The 21,835-nt window shown below is 43.4% G+C and overlaps 2 protein-coding genes across 3 annotated transcripts; one reads left to right on the top strand and one right to left on the bottom strand.

The window, feature by feature from the left end:
• The first annotated feature begins 4,890 nt into the window (after nt 1–4,890).
• On the top strand, nt 4,891–9,121 carry LOC148515368 (actin, alpha skeletal muscle 3). Its single transcript, XM_088480056.1, has 7 exons — nt 4,891–4,996; nt 6,250–6,397; nt 7,336–7,660; nt 7,864–8,025; nt 8,287–8,478; nt 8,585–8,766; nt 8,872–9,121. The coding sequence occupies exons 2-7, from the start codon at nt 6,269–6,271 to the stop codon at nt 9,013–9,015; spliced, it is 1,134 nt and encodes a 377-aa protein (XP_088336182.1). The 5' UTR covers nt 4,891–4,996; nt 6,250–6,268; the 3' UTR covers nt 9,016–9,121.
• On the bottom strand, nt 8,584–21,038 carry NAA40 (N-alpha-acetyltransferase 40, NatD catalytic subunit). Of its 2 annotated transcripts, none has more exons than XM_088480057.1 (8): nt 20,936–21,038; nt 20,058–20,153; nt 19,917–19,969; nt 19,738–19,833; nt 12,763–12,921; nt 11,247–11,330; nt 10,660–10,737; nt 8,584–10,584 (listed from the first exon to the last, which is right to left on the bottom strand). In XM_088480057.1, exons 1-8 carry the CDS (start codon nt 20,939–20,941, stop codon nt 10,446–10,448), a joined length of 711 nt encoding a protein of 236 aa, XP_088336183.1. In that variant the 5' UTR covers nt 20,942–21,038; the 3' UTR covers nt 8,584–10,445. The 2 variants fall into 2 exon arrangements, with proteins under 2 accessions (XP_088336183.1, XP_088336184.1); XM_088480058.1 differs by lacking the exon at nt 20,936–21,038 and adding an exon at nt 20,714–20,873.
• Between the last annotated feature and the right edge of the window lie 797 nt (nt 21,039–21,835).

The raw sequence follows: 21,835 nt of genomic DNA, 5'->3' as shown, positions 1-21,835 counted from the left end.
CCGCTCCATTTTTAGGTAGGAGGGCCCTGATTCAGAGCGAGCGCTCTGGTCAGAGCGTCCGGCTCTGAATCAGGCCCTTAGTCTTTTGTCGGGCTTCAGCCGTCGGGATTTAGACCGGCGGCCGCGACTAACTACATCCCTTGTATACTTCAAGAAAAGAAAGAAGACTCTTGTGGTGCACTCTTGAAATTTAAATATAATTTAATATGTCATTAAAATTTCTTTTTTTTCACATAACTTTTAAAAACTTCTACCACAAAGTATATGTGAAGAAATCCATTTTAATGACATATCCAGTTATATTTTAAATACAATTAATTTTTTTAAGAGTGCACCACAAAAGAGTTTTCTTTTCTTCTTGCAGTATACAAATCTAATTATACTGACTCTCTGGTGCACGTTATTGTTCATCTCTATCTTCTATATTAAACCATAGCCGGTACAGAATGTTTCCCTCTGTCCCATCAGTGAAACTGAAGTCCCAATGCAAACAGAAATTCGGTGTGCACCCCTCTCTTCAGCAAGGATTGCCACTGCAAATGCTCCATTTCACCCCTTATCTAATGTCAGTAATGGTAATCAACAAAAGGAAATCTTGTGTTTGCCCTGCTATGGAAGACTAAACATAATGATCCACCCGGACAGATTATGCAAGGAATCCCTTCCATCTGCCCCCTCCTATCCTCAGCATGTTTAAACTATTACACCACACAAGCACCACCAGTTACTTCTGCAAACATGCACTTTGGTGCATATCTAGGCACTAAGGGAACTCCGTTGACTTTGCACTATGTAGTAGACATTTTACAATTTGTACATGACCTTTACTGTGTGTAGTTGATGGTCATGCTGAACAGTGAAGGTCAGAGTTTCATCTATTGCCTGGAGCTGCTGGCTACAACACCACTGAAATATATATAACTGCGAATGAAGACACTGATAGATGCATTAAGCTGTGAGAGTACAGCAGACTGTGGTGACTAAGGGTCTGCATTTAAAGAGGCTTAACATAGGACAAAAAGTGAAGTGAAAGTAAACTGGAAGGGGTGGTTTGTTGTTGTTGCCAAGTGCCAATTATGTTGTACTGATACATGTTGGACTGCTAAAGGGATGTGGCCAGCATGTGGAGAGGTGTCACCTGTCCATATTGGTGTGACTAACCCTTAACTATCTTAACTATGCTGTCCTCCAAATACCCATTTTCCCTATACCTGTGTGCTAGTATTAGCTTTAATTTATAAGGTGCAACAAAGTGTATAAAGCCCTGTACAAGGGGTAAACATGAAGACAGGGCCGTAACAGTGGACAAATATACCCTGTTCTGCCACCGCCCCATGTGCGTGCTTCCTGATGGGGTCACGAACATGGCGTTGCGCAAGAGGGGCAGCACTAGCAGCACCGGTAAGTGCAGCGCTGACAGGGTGTCCTGAGGATGCCTGGTCGGCTGCACAGATTGAAGTGTGCCCATCTGGAGCATCCACAGGACGCTCCAGATGGCACTGCACAAGAAATCCTGGCTGCAGAGTGCTGTTCCTGGCACCCTGCTAGCCAGAAGCAAGATCCCTGCATAAATACATAGCAGAATTACAGAGCATGAGTACAATATATGACAGAGAACCATTGCATGGGTACATAGCCCAAATCAAGAGCATTACAGTAACATCACGCAGTTGAGAGACACAGGAGCATACAAAACAATATAGTGATAACAAGTAGGTAGAATGAAAGGGATGCAATTTACGTTGAATTCGGCATTGCAGACATGAACATAACAGTTTTGCAGAATAGGATCAAAAGACACAGCTTGAGCAAAACACATAAGATCCATTCAGCATGAGACATGACAGAGACACGAGTGGAAGACGATTAGTTAGTAAACGAGGGATGCTAGGTAGTGAACCCAGTCCTTGAGAACTTACATTTTGAATGGAAGGGGTAAAAAGAGAATAGGCATAGTGGGGACAGGTGAGTCCTGGATGGCAATGGGGCCTGGATTCACAACATAAGGTATGGTAATGGAAACAGGGACCAGTCCTTTCAGGTAGAAGGAGGCCCAGAGTTGAGAAGACAAGGCCAGGTCCATGGCTTGAATTAACAGGAAAAAGAGGGGATTAGACCAAGAGAGGAAGTCTATGTTTGAGAGAGGAGTGCCCAAACAAAGGGTCCAGGCTGCGGAGGTGTACAGCTGGGACATCCAGGGAGACCATGCCTCAGGAGGCTGAGAGTAGAAGGTGGAGTAGGACGCAGCCGTGGACTGGGTTAGTAGCTAGGACAGAGGTTACCAAACTTATTTGAATCACAGCACCCCTAAGTTTAAGTTTGTTATTGAGAAATTTTTAAAAAAATTAAGTAAAGTGAAGTAAATTGTGCTACCTGTCATCCTTAGGTTCAGCTATGTGATGGTGTACAAGTTTGCACTTCTGTTTGTCCACATATTTACATTACATTGACCATAAATAATTTGATTTGGTGCTGGACCACCAACCTGAGGCACCCCTGCATGTGTCCTGAGGCACCCAAGGGTGCCACAGTGCACAGTTTGGGAACCACTGAGCTAGAACAATAGAAGTGGGAGCTCAAATGGAAGATACTGAGGGGGGAAGCAAAGCTGAAGCTGGTAAGGCAGCAGTGGCTAGAGGCTTCTTCAACGGAGCATGGCTTCAGGTGGTCAGATGAGCGACTGTGGCACCAATGAGTAACTCTGCAAGCATATGGCCACCCTCGTCCTTGATGTTGGATGCTTGTCATATGTCGAGGGGCAGTGGCATTGGCCTGGATGTTTAGCGGGCTCCCTCAACAAGATCTGATGCTAGTCCTCCCTGGCTGGTCAAAGAAGTACTCCTGGAGGCCAGTGAATCTCACCAGCGGGTGAAGAGAATCCAGGAAGGCTATGTGGTCCACAGGTCAAAGCCTTGGCCTTAATTAGCAGTGGGGACCCAGACACGAAAAACTGACTGGGTTGTACCCGTCGAGAGCCTCTGGGGATAGCAGATTGGTGGGCAGGTACCCTCCAGAGCTACTCCTGATGTCGAATTCGTCCCTTGCCAAAAGTAAAATGCATATGCTTAGGATAGGGCTCTAAGGCAATGTGGCCTTACAGGTTCAGTCCATTTTTAAAGATGTGTCCCTGGATATCTTTGATTTTCAATATTGATCAAAGGACACAATATAATTCTGACTTGTCTACAGGTTAGCCTCTATTCTTACCAATTTCCTATTTTATTGGCTATATAAGTTAATATTTATTGAATAGGAGTATTTTAAATTAATTAAAAGTAGGTTATATTAAAATTTAATAAACAGGACATTATTATTAACATCATTTATAGCACTCACATATTATGCAGTACTTTCTAGAGAATATTTCAGTCATTTACATCAGTTCCTCCCCAAGTGGAGCTTACAACCTATATTCCCTATCACATGGACACACACACATATTCACAAGGGTTCTTTTTATTTATTTTTTTAGAAGCCATTTAAACTTCGTGTGTTTTTGGACCATGGGAGGTAGCCGGATTGCTCAGGGGAAACCCCATACACACTGGGAGAACATAAACTCTGCACAGATAGTGCCTTGGTCAGGAATTGAGCATTAAACTCATGGCCACAGGGCTATAAGATAGTAATGCTAACCACTAGGCCAAATATGCTAATGGGGATTGTGGTGCTCTAAATTCTATATGTGTTAAGTTGGTGCGTCCCTGGAATGTATATAAAAATTTGGCAACTATGCTATAGTTCAGAGGTTTTCAACTCCAGTCCTCAAGTATCATCAACAGTTCATGTTTTGTGGATTTTTTAAATCATGCACAGGTGAGTAGTTTGCTGAGTCAGTATATTACCCCAGTGGCTTCCACACACAGAAATCCTCAAAACATGACATGTTGGGAAAACTAGTGGGCTGCTGTTGAGAACCACTGCTATAGGATAAGACACATTAAGGATTATTTAATAACAAAAACCAACAGAGTAACGTAACCAACATCACAGCCCATAGAGACCATGTTAAAGTTTCCATTATTTTATCTCCTAATGTACTTATACGATCATAATTCACATCACTATGACAACTTGAAGACGCAGAGTGTTTTGTGGCCTGGTGCAAGATTACTGTGATGTTATCCGAGAAAATATCCACAAATCACCGGAAAGCTTAGACCATTACTACAAATTATAATTGGTTATTTTGAGTGTCTTTTACATTTTATATATGTATAAATCAATTTTTATGTATTTTAGAAACATGATTTAATAGTGATTTGCAGTATTTTTTCTGTGTGTAGAGTAAAAATGTTATTGTATGTTAACAGGTCTTCGTACTTTAAACCTTTTCTTTGTACTTTATGACAGAGATCATGGGGTATATTTACTAAGGCGCGGGTTTTTAGAAGTGGTTCTGTTGCCCATAGCAACCAGATTCTCTAGCACCTTCTAGAAGGTAATAGCTTGAATCTGATTGGTTGCTATGGGCAACAAAACCACTTCTAAAAAACCGCACCTTAGTAAATATACCCCATCTATCTAAATGTTGAACACAACTGTTAATAAATACATGTCAGCGCAGATGAATAATTCTATATAATCTGGGACTACACTCTATCCAATTTTGTGATCTGTCAGACTATGATTTTGAATCTGAAGATCATTCTTGTTTATATACATCTGATCATCCAGTCCCTAGATCTCTCTATCTATACACACACAGCACTTTCTAAGTAAAGCATCTCCAGTTCTATATCCAGGAATAGCCATGTGTAAGTGTGAGCTGTATACAGGCTGAGGGGGAGGGAGACCCCTCTATATATGGTCAGTACTCAGACCCCCAGCTCGGACCCTCACAAGGCCGGCCAGTCCTGGCTTCTCTCCAAATATGGAATTGAGTGAGTGTGGGGTTTCCTTGGTCACCACTACAGGGGCCACCAATATAAATACATGGCTGTGCAAAGCACTTGTCAGCTCACAGCTACACCTACGCCCTCACTGCTGCAGCACGGTAAGTCCTGAACCACGCCACATAGCCCTTACCTTTCCTGCTCTGTACAGTATACATTTAACCTTTCCCTTGACAATCATGCAAAGGGTGCCCCTTAACCCTTGACTTTCCTTCTGAAAGCCCAATAGACATAGCGTAGCTCTTCCCCATGGTCACTTGACCCTTTCCTCAGACTCCTGCAGAGCATTGCTTAATACCTCCTTCCTGGTTCTCCAGAGCACAGAAACCCTTTTAGCCACTTTAGAAATACATATTTTTCCAACAAAACTTATTGTTTAATTACTCCCTTACTTGAATGCAACAGGCCTGGCCTATCTGTGGCTCGCCAGCTGTTGTGAAACTACAAGTTCCAGCATGCCCTGACAGTTTTTTTTTATTAGGGAATGCTAAAACGGTGGCAGGGCATGCTGGGACTTGTAGTTTCACAACAGGTTGCCCAGACCTGTAATAGAGCATCAATTAATCATTAGACTCAAATCATATTATAAGAACCTTTCCACCGGCACATCCAGAGTATGTTCCTTAGCAGACCTGAGTGGCATTAATAACTTCTGCTTAGGAAATCCCACATGAAATAACAATCATTGCCTTACTGGCCCTTCATATCCTTGTAACTCCCTGATAAATCCTAAGGGACAGCTCCAATATCTCCTTTAGATTTCATCTTCCAGACTTGTAAACACTAATTACTTATCTGCTTCCTAGCCATTCTGGCACAATATCTATTCATTCCCTGTAAGTCTTATTATATCTGCCATGCCTGCCCACTGCAGGACTGGAACTTTAATCCTTCCATTAAAGCAGTAAATCATTTAACACCAACATAGAAACCATATTTAAAATCTCCCTGGCAACTTAGAAAACAGTTATTTAACTATTTACTTCACTAGTTATCTCCCTTTTGCGGAGGTAAAATGTAGTCCTCGTCATTAAAATCCCAATATTGGTTACCTAAACCCACTCATATTAGCACATTACCCCCTCCCTTTTTGCAGTTCTGTGGAATGTTATTTATCGCCCCTTAGAAAGTCATTGCCAAGCATAGAGTCCCTCACTTGCCAAAGCCCTAACTTGACATGTTCTCCTAAGACAGCTGAGAAAAGACAGAGAGGAGCAGCTGGGCAGATAAAAAAAAAAATCCCAACAATTAAACAACAGGTGTTTGGACAGCAGGATAAGACAGGTGTGAGGGCAAGAAGTTTACTGGACAATCTGTAACAAAATTGTATTCTGTTTTCCTATTACCCTCACAGCCTCTATCCAGACTCCACCATGTGTGACGACGACGAGACCACTGCCTTGGTGTGCGATAACGGCTCAGGACTGGTGAAAGCTGGCTTTGCAGGAGATGACGCTCCCCGCGCTGTCTTCCCCTCCATTGTGGGGCGTCCTCGTCACCAGGTAAGACCTTATTCAGCTCTATACTCTTCAGTCCCATATCAGCCATAAACAAAGCATTACTGAAAATGCAAACATAGATTCTCTCTGCATTGTATTAGGTATGGTCTACTTCACACTGGGTGACTTCCTACGAATAGAGAATTCATTTTAATTTATTTATGGCTCTTTCCTCTGAGACATCACATTTTCTTTTAGAACATTTTCTGCCTTCTTACAGTCTATTCTTCCACTAGATGGCACAGACTGATTTTCTGTAGAAACACACAGTATTCCTCTCTGGAGTTTATTTTTGGCTGTTGGCCACTTAGGGATGTAACTGAACACCTCATACCTCAGTACCCCACAGAGGGGAGCAGTGGGTGCCCTGCATGCCAAGCCACAGACAACTTACTGCACTGTGAGCAGGACTAATACTACATAATACAAACATTATAGCCGGATGTATTTATTATTCCTTAATAAACAATTGTCTACTGTTTAAAAACCTTTTCAAATTTATTACATACGGATGTGATTTCTAGATTAGGGTTTCAGGTTTTGTTTGGGACAACTTGTCATTAATTTGCAGAGATTAACAGAAGATGCCCCAAACACTCTTGATTTTGTCAAAGGTTTTTCATCTTCAGATCCCACATTCCACTATAATTACATTTACTATTAGCCCTCAGAAAATACATTTTACATTACAATGCACGAGGACTGCAGGTGAAGAACCTGTGATCTGAAAAATTTATTTACATTTACTTATGTACTTGGGTCTTACTTTCCCTCCCACAACCTCCATCCTTAATCCCAGTGTGGCTTTAAGTCCCCTATATTTTCTGCTTCACGTTTTTCTCTCACGATGACCTCCATTATTTATCTATTGTTCTTACACAAGTTCTTAGCCTCCACCTGTAGCCTGCATCTCACCAACATCTTTATTTCTTCCCCTTTAGGGTGTCATGGTTGGTATGGGTCAGAAAGATTCCTATGTTGGGGATGAAGCCCAGAGCAAGAGAGGTATCTTGACTCTTAAATACCCAATTGAACATGGTATCATCACCAACTGGGATGATATGGAGAAGATCTGGCACCACACCTTCTACAATGAGCTGCGTGTAGCCCCAGAGGAACACCCCACCCTCCTCACTGAAGCTCCATTGAACCCCAAAGCTAACCGTGAAAAGATGACACAGATTATGTTTGAGACCTTCAACGTACCTGCAATGTATGTCGCCATCCAAGCTGTACTGTCCCTGTATGCTTCTGGTCGTACCACCGGTGAGTCTACCAACATATACTTGAAACCAGTATATAGATATATTATATATCAAAGCATGATCATAAGATCATAATCAATATTAACCATAAGAGATACTCATTATCAGAGATATTAGACTATAATGCTACATTTTCTAAAATATCCGATTAAATACTGCCTAACACTGTATACGGCCAATAACACTACAACCATGTCTCTCTAGGTATTGTTCTGGACTCTGGAGATGGTGTTACACACAACGTGCCCATCTATGAAGGTTATGCCCTGCCCCATGCTATCCAGCGTCTGGATCTGGCTGGCCGTGACCTCACCGACTACCTCATGAAGATCTTGACTGAGAGAGGCTACTCTTTTGTCACAACTGGTGAGGACTGCTAACTATTTCCATTAACAAAGAAATTAGTAAGACAGAAAAGGCCATTCCTTGCTCATTTATCAAAAATATATATTTGTTGCCAGTGGTTAGCAACTTTCATAATAAAAAGTGCACCAATATATTTCCTTTATCGTGGAGGCCAAAAAGGACACTTGGCAAGAGGCACTTGATAAATTAATCTATGGAAGGTGTTTGCAGTTGTGAGGTTTGACCTTTTTTTGTAATGATTCTGAATCTGTCTTCATGCAGCTGAGCGTGAGATTGTGCGTGACATCAAGGAAAAGCTGGCATACGTAGCTTTGGACTTTGAGAATGAGATGGCAACAGCTGCATCCTCATCCTCTCTGGAGAAGAGCTATGAGCTTCCAGACGGACAGGTAATCACCATTGGAAATGAAAGGTTCCGTTGCCCAGAGACACTCTTCCAGCCATCCTTCATTGGTAAGTGCATTACTATCACCACCTGCTTTGGGGCAATATAAATAATCTTATATACCAGTGTTATAAAGTCTCTCAACTCACACTCTTCTCCCTTGTTCCACTCTAGGTATGGAATCTGCAGGTATCCATGAGACCACCTACAACTCCATCATGAAATGCGATATTGACATCCGTAAGGACCTGTATGCCAACAACGTGCTGTCTGGTGGTACCACCATGTACCCTGGTATTGCTGACCGTATGCAGAAGGAAATCACAGCTTTGGCTCCCAGCACAATGAAGATCAAGGTAAAATTTGCAAAACTGTATTATGGGGATATAGCACGCTATTAGTACTAAGAGATCAGACTGCTACAAAATGATGTGCAACTTATGGCTACTTCTCTTCTACAGATTATTGCTCCACCTGAACGTAAATACTCTGTCTGGATCGGAGGTTCCATCCTGGCTTCTCTCTCTACCTTCCAACAGATGTGGATCAGCAAGCAGGAGTATGATGAGGCTGGTCCCTCTATTGTGCACAGGAAGTGCTTCTAATTTTACTATCCACTTCCTTTTCCTCCTCTTTCCCTCATGTGGTACACTAGTAACTGCAGAAATAATAAATTATTCCTACAAATAATAAAATCACCTTTTGAATAAATCTTGTGTTTTTCAAATCTTTTAGGCTTCTGAAAATGTGTTTAAGTAATATGCAAGATACTTTGCTTACATTCAGAATAGTGGAAGCTTCTTTTATTGTAGCACTTATGATATGGTGTAAAATGAACAATCCCAGTCTGTGGATACAAATTGAGTGGCTACTGATATTGATCATCAAATCAAGGCTCATGGTATGCCGTATTTCCCACAAAGTAGTCCTGGCATATGTAGTTTACAGGGGATAGACTCTTAGGGGTACATTTTCTAAAGTTATTTAGAATTGAGGATGTTGCCCATAGCAACCAGATTCTACCTATTATCTTCTAGAACACAGGTTCTCAAACTCAGTCCTCAGGACCCCAAACAGTACATGTTTTCCTCACAGAATTACAAATGAAATAATTAGCTCCACATGTGGATCTTTTAAAAAGGTCAGTGAGTAATGACTACACCCATGCCCCTGCTGGGTGACCTGGAACACATGACCTGTGTGGGGTCCTGAGGACAGAGTTTGAGAACCACTGTTCTAGAATCTACTAGTAAAATGTTAACTAGTTTGGTTGCTATGGGCAACATTCCCACTTCTAAAAAAAAGTTCACTTTAGTAAATCTACCCCTAAGGGGTATATTTACTAAAGCTTCTAAAAATGACCACAGCAACCAGTTTCCGTCTATCATTTTGTAGGATGCAATAGAGAAATGATTACTAGAATGGTTGCTATGGGCAACACCACTTTTCCCCCTTTTTTTTTTTTTTTTTTAATAGAGGCTTTAGTAAACCTACCTCTTGGTATCAGGGTGGTCTCTAATAGTGCAATGAATTCATTGCCTAAGGATGTAAGCCTTACAGTAATGCGAGTTCTGATAGTCCTACCTGAGAATGGCAGTGCACACTATCTCCAAACACACATAGGGGAAGAGCCTCTGGATCTTCTAGTCACTGGACAGTACAAAAAAGAGGGGCTGCTCTCGTGTGTGTGCCTATACATTAGGGCATGGAGTTAACTGCACCAACATAGTGCTGCTTCACAATAATGGGATGAAAAAGTTGTGTAGCAAAACCACTCACATGGGTCTACAACACAGTGAAAGTGCCTAAATGGATTTGGATTCAAACAAGAATTTATTTACTGTTAAAAAGGACTTGCGGTGGCGTGAGTCACACGCATGTGCACAATAGCGCAGTATTTAAACATCACTAAATTTAAAAAAAAATTAAAATTAAAAACTAGAGTAGAAAAAAAAAACCACAAACAGAAGATATTGACAATCGCTGTGTCCACTTGAACCCCCCATAATTTCCCATGTGTCCATCCACCACATACTCAGTGGCAGCAGCCTGCACAATGTCCTGAATGTGAATGGGGAGTGTCTCCGAACTTTGTCTTGCGGCTCAGAATCTCATACGTGCAATCATCACTGCAGCACCCCGATACACTGGGAGAAGTCTCATCTATCTCAAACCTGAGGGCAGAAGCATGAAACTAATGAGAGGATGAAGGTGGAAAATAGGCAAGAGGAGCGGTAAATCAGACTTACTGTAAAGCGTCTCTGAAGAATTGGTAAGCACCGTGATTGTGTTTGAACACTGTAAGGACGACTTTCTTCATCTGTGTGCTGTAAAGTAGAGAGGTGACTGAAGGGAACTCGTGACTTCTCTCCATAATATGGAGAAACTATGGACGTTAGTCTCCTCAATCAGGAGAAATGACCAACATGTCTGATCCCTCTTTATAACATAGTGAACAAATATTTAGTTCTACTCAGACCCATAACTGCATTGATTTACAGTGTTATTCATCATTAGGGACCAAAAATGTCATAATTGGACAGAATGAAATGAACACTAATACTTTAGAGAATTGGTAAAACCAAGGTGGTGGCAGCATTCATAACATGGAGGTGGATAGGTTCTTCATGAGAAACTTTTGTCTTTATTCCTCTTATTGCTGCAGGAACCTAAAGAACGTGGAATTATACTGTATAAAACTGCAGCATCAGAGTAAATTCTGGTGGAGCAATTAACGCTGCTTGTAAATATTTCTCACTATCGCTTGTACAGATTGGGAATTAGTCCTTCAAAATCAACAGTATGCCCCTACTAAGGGAAGATATTGCACACTCACCTATTTGCCATCAATTGTAAGATTTGTACCAGGAATTTCCCTACTCCTTTCCTGCGGACACGGATCTCCAACTGCACCTCATAACTGCAGCAGTAAAGAAAGAAAGCTGGTCATTAGAAAAAGTCTCAGTTACACACATACACTGTACACAGCATCACACCACAACTATTACAATAAAAGACACAAGTCTTATTGTTCTGTAGTGGCATACATACTTAACTAACATTTCATGCTTTTTTGTTTTTACTTAAACCATTAACTAATTGAAACAGTATCACAGACACCCTTTCCATATGCCATACTTATATGAACAGCTACAGCCCAGCTTAGCCATCATGTATATTTTCCAGACTGCTGCAGCACAAAAACTATTTGCCATCACCACCACTGGTGAGCACCATATACAGCACAACACTGGACAGAAGAGCTGGTTCATCATACTACTTAGGTTATGCCATAAACCCAGAACATTTCACCTTAACCACAATATACATATTCATGGACAATTTTCCATCTATACAGCAGTGAAAACACTAATCTGGGACTATTGCATCATAGCACGCCAGAGTAATAGCCCCAGTCTCCATTTTATACAACTGCATAAATTTAGTAGTGATGTTTGCCACCTTCACTACACACCGTGCGATACATCACTACCACCAGCAGCTCATTAGTGTTGCTATCTGTCACACAGACTTCCACAATGACATTATTGTACAAAGGTCACTTACATAAAATTTAATTTTAATCTCAGGAGCAAGCAGTCACCAAACTCACTGGGAACAATAACATTTATTATTAAGGGGAAAAGTGGAGGTTGCCCATAGCAACCAATCAGCTGCTGTCATTTCATAGACCGTATTAGATAAATGACAGCTGATTGGTTGCTATGGGCATTTTGTCCACTTGACCTCTTTGAGGTTTGATACATCTCCCCTCTAGTGCTTCAGTCATAAGAATGTAACTTATCAATTCACTAGAAAAAGGGAATGCCACAACATGGCAGCTCCACAGTGTGTACTTTGTTGTGTACTCAGTCTGACTTTATTTCATGTAGTTTTTATCCATATGCGACATGGATCTGCTGAGACTTTGTATTACCAGTTATTTCTACAGCGCACACATATTAAACAGCGCTTTACAGAGAGTATCTGGCCATTCACATCAGTCCCTGCCCAATTGGGCACCAGTATATTTTTGGAGTGTGGGAGGAAACCCACGCAAGCACAGGGAGAATGTACAGTTAGTGCCATAGTGGGAATCTAACCAGGACCTCAGTGCTGCGATTTGTATGCTAGGATGCCAATAGAATTAGTATTGCCGTACACAAAATACTTTCATTTCATATACCACTGTACAACAACATGGAGTTTTTGTCAAAATAAGACTATTTACTGCATCAAAAAGACAGACACTTATCACCATACGTAGACAAATACATCCTTATAGAGCAGGCTGTGGACATACCAGTACTACACCTAATGGGTGAGTAAGTCTTTGGTACTCAGCTCCTTACCAATATAGGACCTCATCCCCGCACTCCACGTCAAATCTGAAGTGCACAAAAGCAACAGGCGCAGAAAGCTCATCTCTTGCAATAAGGTACCAGGCACGTTCATCTGTCAGCTCTTCTCGCTTTTCCCGCTCCTTCCATCCCCACTCGCTCTGTTCATATCTACAGTGACAAAAGCCTTTGTAGATTAGAAATCAAAATGAGTCAAGAAAATTGTATTTCTGTATAAAGTTAATTAAAAGTATTTATTGGTGTGTGTTGCCTACAGGATATTTTATAGAACTTTGCTTACTAATTAAGAATTTTATAATCTTATATACACGAAGAGGTTTCTTTGAGAAGTTATGACTTTGTAATGTGGAAAAGTTAAAAGTATTCAAACAGTTTAGAATTTGGCCAGTAGATGGCAACACTCTGAACTACTATTTAACTGAAACAGTAATACAAATATGAATAATAAAAATACTAAAGCTGGCCACACATCAGACCAACTTTCCTCCAACCAACCAACTGACCAACCATCCAACTTGTCTGTCCAACTAAAATGCTTCCCCACACATCTAATCAACTTTTCATCCAACAGGCAACCTGCCAACTTTTTCAACAGACCAGCCAACTTCTGTCCAACTTGTGATGTCACAGAAGTAGGCGGAGAGTGCCTGCCTACTTCTGCATGTTTTGAATATATTGAACACACACATATATATATAGAAACCTATGTGGGAGTCGGCTGTCAGGATCACACCAGGTATCCCCTCCTTAATACATCCGGGGAATACTTCGTATTTGAGGTGAACCCCCGAAAACTGGTGTTTTCAGGGATTTTATCTCAAATACATTTTGAAAAATGGGCCCCTACATGAGCTTGATTCAGAGATTAACAGTAATGCAAAAGCAACTGGATACTCTCGCAGATTGCAGTTACTAAAATCTACTAATGCCTTCCAAAGCATACACCAGCATAGGGACGCCCACTGCTGCCTTCTCATATCCGTACAGTGTAAGCACAGCCCAGCATAGGGACGCCCACTGCTGCCTTCTCATATCCGTACAGTGTAAGCACAGCCCAGCATAGGGACGCCCACTGCTGCCTTCTCATATCCGTACAGTGTAAGCACAGCCCAGCATAGGGACGCCCACTGCTGCCTTCTCATATCCGTACAGTGTAAGCACAGCCCAGCATAGGGACGCCCACTGCTGCCTTCTCATATCCGTACAGTGTAAGCACAGCCCAGCATAGGGACGCCCACTGCTGCCTTCTCATATCCGTACAGTGTAAGAACAGCCCAGCATAGGAACGCCCACTGCTGCCTTCTCATATCCGTACAGTGTAAGCACAGCCAAGCATAGGAACGCCCACTGCTGCCTTCTCATATCCGTACAGTGTAAGCACAGCCCAGCATAGGGACGCCCACTGCTGCCTTCTCATATCCGTACAGTGTAAGCACAGCCCAGCATAGGGACGCCCACTGCTGCCTTCTCATACCCGTACAGTGTAAGCACAGCCCAGCATAGGGACGCCCACTGCTGCCTTCTCATATCCGTACAGTGTAAGCACAGCCCAGCATAGGGACGCCCACTGATGCCTTCTCATATCCATACGACGTGCAACAGTGTAAACATTGGTACCATTGATGTACATCAGGCAGTTACGCAGCATGTAAGTCATGTCTGACCAGCCGCTAACACTGCAGCTCTCCTGACACACAGAGCTCTTATGCTGCACATAAGAGCGCAAATATTAAATTTATGCACACACACAAAACAGCGTTTAAATAGTTAGCGTTCCCGCTGGAGGGCAAAAAATGTCCGTAAGTGCCGGGCACGCCCCCAAGAGTGAGGGGAAGGGTGAGGCGTCTTATAGACTCGCCCCCTTTTCAATGGACACGCCCCCTTTTCGGGGGTGCGCGCGCACGTGTCTTCTCTAGCTCCGGCGCCCTGCCTGCTGCCGGAGCTAGAGTGAACACTAAATAGTCACACACGCCTCAGTTTTTCTAACCACCCCCCCACACGTTTCCATCCCTAGCGTTCCCGCTAGGCTGTTTTAGCGGGGCGCGGCGCCCTGCCCTCCTTCTGGAGGGCAAAAAGCACCCTGCCCCAACAGCCTGCGGGAGCCGCTCTCACCCGCGGGACGCAGTGTCCCGCGGGTGGAGAAACATGCGGTGACCCGGTCACCGCCGGAGAATAGACGCCGGGCGCATGCGCCCGGCATCTATTCTCACTGTCTGCAGGGCTTGGGGGCTGCCCGGCGTGTCCGTAAGTGCCGGCACGCCCCCAAGAGTGACGAAAAGGGGACGCGTCTTATAGACACGCCCCCTTTTCCAATGACCACACCCCCTTCTCGGTCGCGCGCGCCTTCGCCGCGGGCACGGGCATGCCCTCTCTGGCTCCGGCGGCCCCGCCTCCTGCCGGAGCTAGAGGGAACACTACATCCCCAAATGCTGACTACATGTCACTCACTTTGTACGTGGGTCCTCTGCATGTGCGATAGCGATGCAACAGCTGCGCATGCACAGGGCTGCATTCGCACATGCACAATAGCAAACAATTGTCGAATCTGCGTAAAAATCGCCATTATGTCCATTTCTGAATCAGGGCCACAGGGCCACATGAGAGAGGGTGTCATGTGTGCCCAGGTGATGTTAGGGGGTGTCAGGTACTATATGGGCACACAGGGTTATAGGGGAGAAGATCAGGTACTACTGTATCAAGGGCCATATATGGGTGCGCACCTTGTCAGGAGAAGGGTGTCAGGGCCAGGCATTACACGGGCACACAGGTTGTCAGGCAGTACAGTGGTTGACACATTAAGTAACCAGCACATTCCCCATCTCTGTCCCCAGCTTCCCCCTCACTCCCTGGAAAATTGTTTAAACTATAAAAAGAATATTAATTCTATAAATATAAAATATTTAAATAAAAATAGGCTGTTTATCCCTGGGATTGAACCCTGGACCCTTGCATCAAGTTACCTGCAGCGTAACCACTAGCCTACCACACCAGCTGTTATTTCAATACTAAAAGATTAATAAGGATCAGCCATTGCCTGTAACTGGTGCCATCAGGAGAGGAGGTGAGTGAGGATGGGGCACATAGACTACTCCCACCCCCCTTCTCACAAGCGGCAGAGTTGGAGGTAAGCCCCACCTGTACTGGGGGGAGGAAATCTGTGATCGCGGGGGGGGGTTGGCAGGGTGGTAGCATCCACGGGGAGACATCTTTGATCGTGGGAGAGGAGTGGGGGGGGGCAGCACTCGCGGGGGGGTACATTGTGACCGCGGTGGGGAGGGGGGGGCAGCACCCGCGGGGGGCTTACATCTTCGATCGCGAGGGGGGGTAGCACCCGCGGGGGGGCATCTTTGATCGCGGTGGGGTAGCACCCACAGGGGGGGGGTACATTGTGATTGCAGGGGGGGTGGCGCCCGCAGGGGTTACATCTTTGAACGCGGGGGGGGGGGGGGGAGCACATCTTTGATCACATGGGGGTAGGGGGGGGGCAGCCCCTGCAGGGGTTCGGTGTACATCTGTGATCATAGGGGGGGTGGAGGAGAGACCGGGGGGGACAAATCTGATCATGGGGGGCAGCCGGGTTCTTACAGGGGAAGGGAGCGCAAGTCCTACAGTATGATACTTACCTTGAGGAACTGCACTGATCCTCTCCTCACACTCAGGCGGGCCCGCTATCAGTATCAGTGACAGGCAGGGGGATCCAACGCTGACAGGGGCAGCACAGCTGGTAGTGAAGTAGGCGGACACTAGCGGCCATGTGTCCGCCTACTTATCGTTCAGTTGGGGGGAAGTTCCCCCTACACTAGAACGATAGTTGGTGAAAATCAAACATGTTTGATTTTCACCAACTAGTTGGAACGACCGTTTCTGGACGTTTTTCAGCACGTGGGAGCAAACTGCTGACTATCGTTTGCTCCCACACACTAGACGATTAGCATTCCAACCAGCCAACTAGTTGGCTGGTTGGAACGATATCGTTTTGATGTGTGGGGGCCTTAAGAATACGAATACCAATACTACTAATAATTATTATTTTATATAGCACTTTTCTCCAGAAGGACCCAAACTGCAATATTATTATTCAACCTATATTTTGTACCAAGGTTTACAACTGTTACTGGATAAATCAAGTTTATTCAAATGACTGAAAATTTAGAAAAGATTGTAGGTTAAATAAATAAAATAAACAAATATATAAATATGTGCAGCTACAGGTCAGAGTTTGGGCAGGAGAGAACACATTACAAGTATACACTACGGGGCAAGGGACTGGGGTTTGTAGTGAACATTATTCTTAAATAAATATTGGCACGGCTCCTGTACAATCAAAAGGCATTCATTAGTCTCTCATCCACTTTTCACTGCCAGCTCCCTCCTATCAATATTGAAGAGAATTCAGACTATCCATTCACTAAGAACTAGTGACATTCCTTAGGCACTGCATGCCTCAGCAATGTCAGTAGCTCTTAGTGAATGGATAAGCTAAAAACACTCATGAATATTGGACAGATGGACATGAACAGCTGGGAGAGAGCCATCAAGGATGGGGTCTTCATGATAGAGATATACAAGGTAAGGGAGCAGGGTATGCTAAATTAAATATTTAATCCATAAAGTACCTAAATTAAACACGTGATTAATTTATTCCAAACTGCTCACAGTAGGTGGGATGTACTAACAGTGTGCTACTTACCACCAGTTACCGCATTCCTACTGATGGCATATGCACTAACATATGCAATTAGTAGCACAAAGGACAGCTCTTACAATAACAGCTGTCCTTTGCAATCCGCTCTGCGCTGTGGACTTCCAGGTTTATGACCCAGATGATGCGGCCGCGGGGCATGCTAGGTGGGATCCGAACGGATCGCTCATACCAGTGCAATGCGGTAGAAGCCCATAGGCTTCTATAGGGTAATGCCAGCAAAAGCTGGCGTCTCCCTCCGCATTGGTGCCGTGGCGGCCAGCCTTTTATACATACGGAAAATGCGGTAAAATCTCATTTTTTACCACATTTTTCCTTTAGTACATCCTGCCCAGTAAATTTACACTGGGTGGGCAATGAAATAGGTCAGCTATGTATAATGACAATTAAACATTGGATACAATTCCTGGCAAACTGTTTAAAAAGACTCCTATATGCAGCTCAGATTTTCCAACCGAGCACATGAACTCCTGCAGTATCACCATGGTGCCATAACCAGGGATGTCCCCTAGTGCTTTTCTGCATTGACAGATACAGTGCTGCCGATATACGGCACTACAAGCAAAAGCTGTCCCTGGCATGCTGGTGCTTGTAGTTCTACAAATGCAGCCATGGGTATGCTGGCACTTCTAGTTCTACAAGTACCAACATACCCAAACAATTTGCTGGTAATAGTAGTGCCACATAGAACAATGCTGAATTCTATCATCTGACTATGACATCAACAGTCACTTGATGTGGGGTTTTGGGATAAGCCCCATACCAAAGCTGTTCATTTCTTAAGGAATAGGGCGAGGAACTCTTTCTTTTGCGGGCTGGATTTCCCTTTGGAGTACAGCTGAACAGGATGGGTTAGTTGCAGATGGTGCAGCTGGACCCCACGCTGTTAGTTGCAGCAACTCACCAAGGCTAGGAGCACTGGAATCACTTTTTTGCATAGAAACTACAGACATCATGAACCAATTCAGGGCCAGGCAACTGTGGCACTTCAGCTGCTATGGAACTACATATTCCAGCACATCCTACCACAGTTTTGCTTTTAGTGCATGCTAAAACTAACAGGGCATGCTAGGATGTGTAGTTCCACAGCAGCTGCAGTGTCACACATTGCCTACCCCTAAGTTAGTTGTTGATATGGCATCTCAAGTATGCAGCTTCATGATGGTAGGCTTACAGCATATCTTGATGCTATTCGTGCATACGCATTACTTATGCATTTTCCATATGGTAAGAAGAGCGTCTCAAAACAAATACGTAAATGCGTTTTTTTTGCAGTATGTTTTACATCTGGAGTTATTATTTTGCTGCTCAATGCCTGTGGATAATTTCTATATCAAGAGAATAATTCCAACCTACAGATAAAGCATGTCAATCCTTTAAAATGTTTTAATGCGTGACAGAGTACATTCTTATAGCGGTGTGCACATACAACACAATCGGTTTTCTAGGATAAAATCTTTTCTAATACTAGAATGATTTTAAGGGGCTGTAGATTGCAGTAACAGAGCACTGACTGTTGTATAAGACATGAGACCAAGGGCCGTATTCAATTAGTGGCGAAAAGGAAAGTTTTTGGCAAAAAAACAAGCGAAAAAGCAATTGGTGAAAAAAAAGGGAGATGTTTTCTCCAACCCAGACCAGGCGAAAAAATGTGGGGATTTCTTTCAGAACCATTTGGACAACACCCCTAATGATAAATTACCCCCCAAAAAATTAATAAGTTGCGCACTTTGGCGGAAAACGACTATTCAATTTTGGGTGGAAAAAAATAGAAAACGTTTAAAATGATAGGAAGACATTTTTTTTCCAGGAAATTACTGTTCCATGTAAATTGGGGGTACGGTAAAATGGGTGCAAGTATATTTTCATGTCGTACAAATGCAATTTTAAAAACCCATAAAAAAACCGCCTGCTGCGACCGCGTGCAATGTTTAAAATACTTCACACATCCATACCATCACCCGAAAAATCAGACCCAATACATTAAAACCATTTTCAACTTTTTTTAATAAAAAAATTTTTTTTGGGTCATTTATCCAAAGGGTTCTGAAAGTAATCCCCACATTTTTAGCCAAAAATAGGGATTTTGCACTTTTTTTTTTTTCGCCTGGTCTGGAATGAAGAAAACTTTCTCCAGTTTTTTTTTCGCCAATTGAGTTTGCCTGATTTTGGCAAAAATATCGCCTTTTATTAGCAAAAAAAAAAGGCAGTATGCCTAAAAATAATAACTTTGTCAATAATTCAGGTATCTCATACACACTTACAGCAACTGCATATTTGTCTTTGTGAGTTCAAATACCCAGTCTAGAGTCTTCTGGTCCAAATCTGTTACTCGGCAGCACTCTATAGACAGATTCAACCTGAGAATGGGAAGGGCAATTATAAACAAGATAATCATACATAATTTTATAAACAATTCATTTTAAAGCCCTATTAGCCTTACCCATTTCTGTCAAACTTCTTAAAAACTGGAAAGGCTCCTAGAGGGTCACCCAGCTACAAAAGAGACAAAAAAAAAAAAAGTCAGATTAATTTAACATACATGGAGCAACCAAACCTCTTACTACAAAATAACGCCAGTCACCTGATTGGCCGCTTGCACCTTGGCACACACAGCTGCCATTGCAGCACGTTCCTCTTGGCGCTTTTGTTTTTTTTCTTTTGCCCGTACAGACTTCCTCTGAGGACCAAAAACAAACCCATGAGTAATGTGTATTTGTTATGGTACAGTACACTTGCAAAGTAATCAATACAGCTACAAATTAACATTTTTGCCACAACTATATAATTATCACAAGTAGATTCACTGTCCAATAGGCCCCTGTATCTCAGGAACATGTTCAAAGGGAAAAAAAAGTTGACACCAGAAGATCTTCAGGAAAGCTCATCTTGCACAAAGCAACAGGAGAGCAAGATTTGTCCAGAGACCAGTTACTATTCAGTTTATTGGCAAATCCCAAATGAAAGAAAGGTATATCGGGCACCACAAGAGTTAGCTCTGTGGGTGCTTGAGCAGCCGGAGCATGTGCTGCAGCCATCCATGCCTGGCATTTGTCAGGAGGGCAAACCCAAGTAATATTTAAAAGTTGGCGCTTATGCTGTGCAGATAGGCATGTGCAAAGCTGCCCAATTTTAACGGTCCTGAACAGACCCAAAGGTCACTCAATTACCCCAGAATGGAAGACAAAAAGCAGGTAACAACTTTTGGGGGGATATTACATAAATGTCAATGAATCTTGCCTCCTTAATTCAGTATAATTTTGAGAACCATGTCACCAGCATTGAGAAACCATAATGGGGTCCACTATAGGAATCCACAGCCACAGCCATCAAGTACCCCTGCAGCTGCCATACCACACAGCATTCCAAAAATACCCATGCACCTCATAATGCCCAAAACAGCTATTTTTGGTACCGACGACCCCATCCTCGCCAACTACCCATTTCCCCCTCCCTCCTCACCCCCATGACGTAGCTGATGACGTAATAGTCTGAAGACCGGTTCGGTTCGGTGCTGGAGGGGGAGAAGAAAGGAGCAAAGGGGCAAGTCCCGATGATATCATCACGCACGCTGTCTGACACGCCCACTCCTGCAGTCCGTTAGGCTCAGTGTTAGGCTGTGGAACGCATGCGTACAGCGCGTGTGCGGGTCAAACCTCGTATGGAGTTGGCGGGGAAAGTGAAGCTCCGCCCAGTCTCTCTCAGTCTCTTTGTCTAGGTGAGAAAACGCGGCTGCTGTGACGTCACCGTAAGAGGCGTGGCGAGGAAAGGAATGGCTGATAATACAGACACAGAACAGAGGAGGGTGGTGGCTCAGCTCAGCTGTTGCCATGGTGATGTCTGGACCGTGTGCTGCTGACAGCTAGACAATGATGCATGATTAGCAGCAATGCTAACTACCTTGTTTGAAAGAACATAAAAAAATGGAAAACTTGAAATAAAATGAGCATTTATATGTATTAACATAATATAAATGCAAATTATTTACAAGTTAGTTATGTAAAACAGGGCACATATAAAATGTACACACTGTGTGACTACAATACATTTTAATATTTAATTAAGTGGCCATCCCTACAAGATGGTGTGTCCTGGTCCTCCCAAGGGTCATGTCTAGCCCCTCCGATGGGGCACATCTAGTGATTACCAGGGCATGGCCAGCATTGGCAGATGAAACCTATCGTGATACCCTAATGGTGCCCACATACATAGCGATTTTTTTCCTGATCTGGCCGATTCCGACACATTGGAACGGCAGATCAGGTAAAAAATGCCCAAATCGTGAGTCCCCACTCACGATGCGATGCGCGCCCCTACACGTCGCACATTGCATCTTCAGATCTGCCGTGCAGTACGGCAGAT

The sequence above is a fragment of the Taudactylus pleione genome, unplaced genomic scaffold (genome assembly GCF_031769625.1).
Source record: "Taudactylus pleione unplaced genomic scaffold, aTauple2 ptg000250l, whole genome shotgun sequence".
Classification (NCBI taxonomy): domain Eukaryota; kingdom Metazoa; phylum Chordata; class Amphibia; order Anura; family Myobatrachidae; genus Taudactylus; species Taudactylus pleione.
The sequence above is the reverse complement of the archived record's forward strand: the minus strand, read 5'-3'. Positions and strand labels throughout refer to the sequence as shown.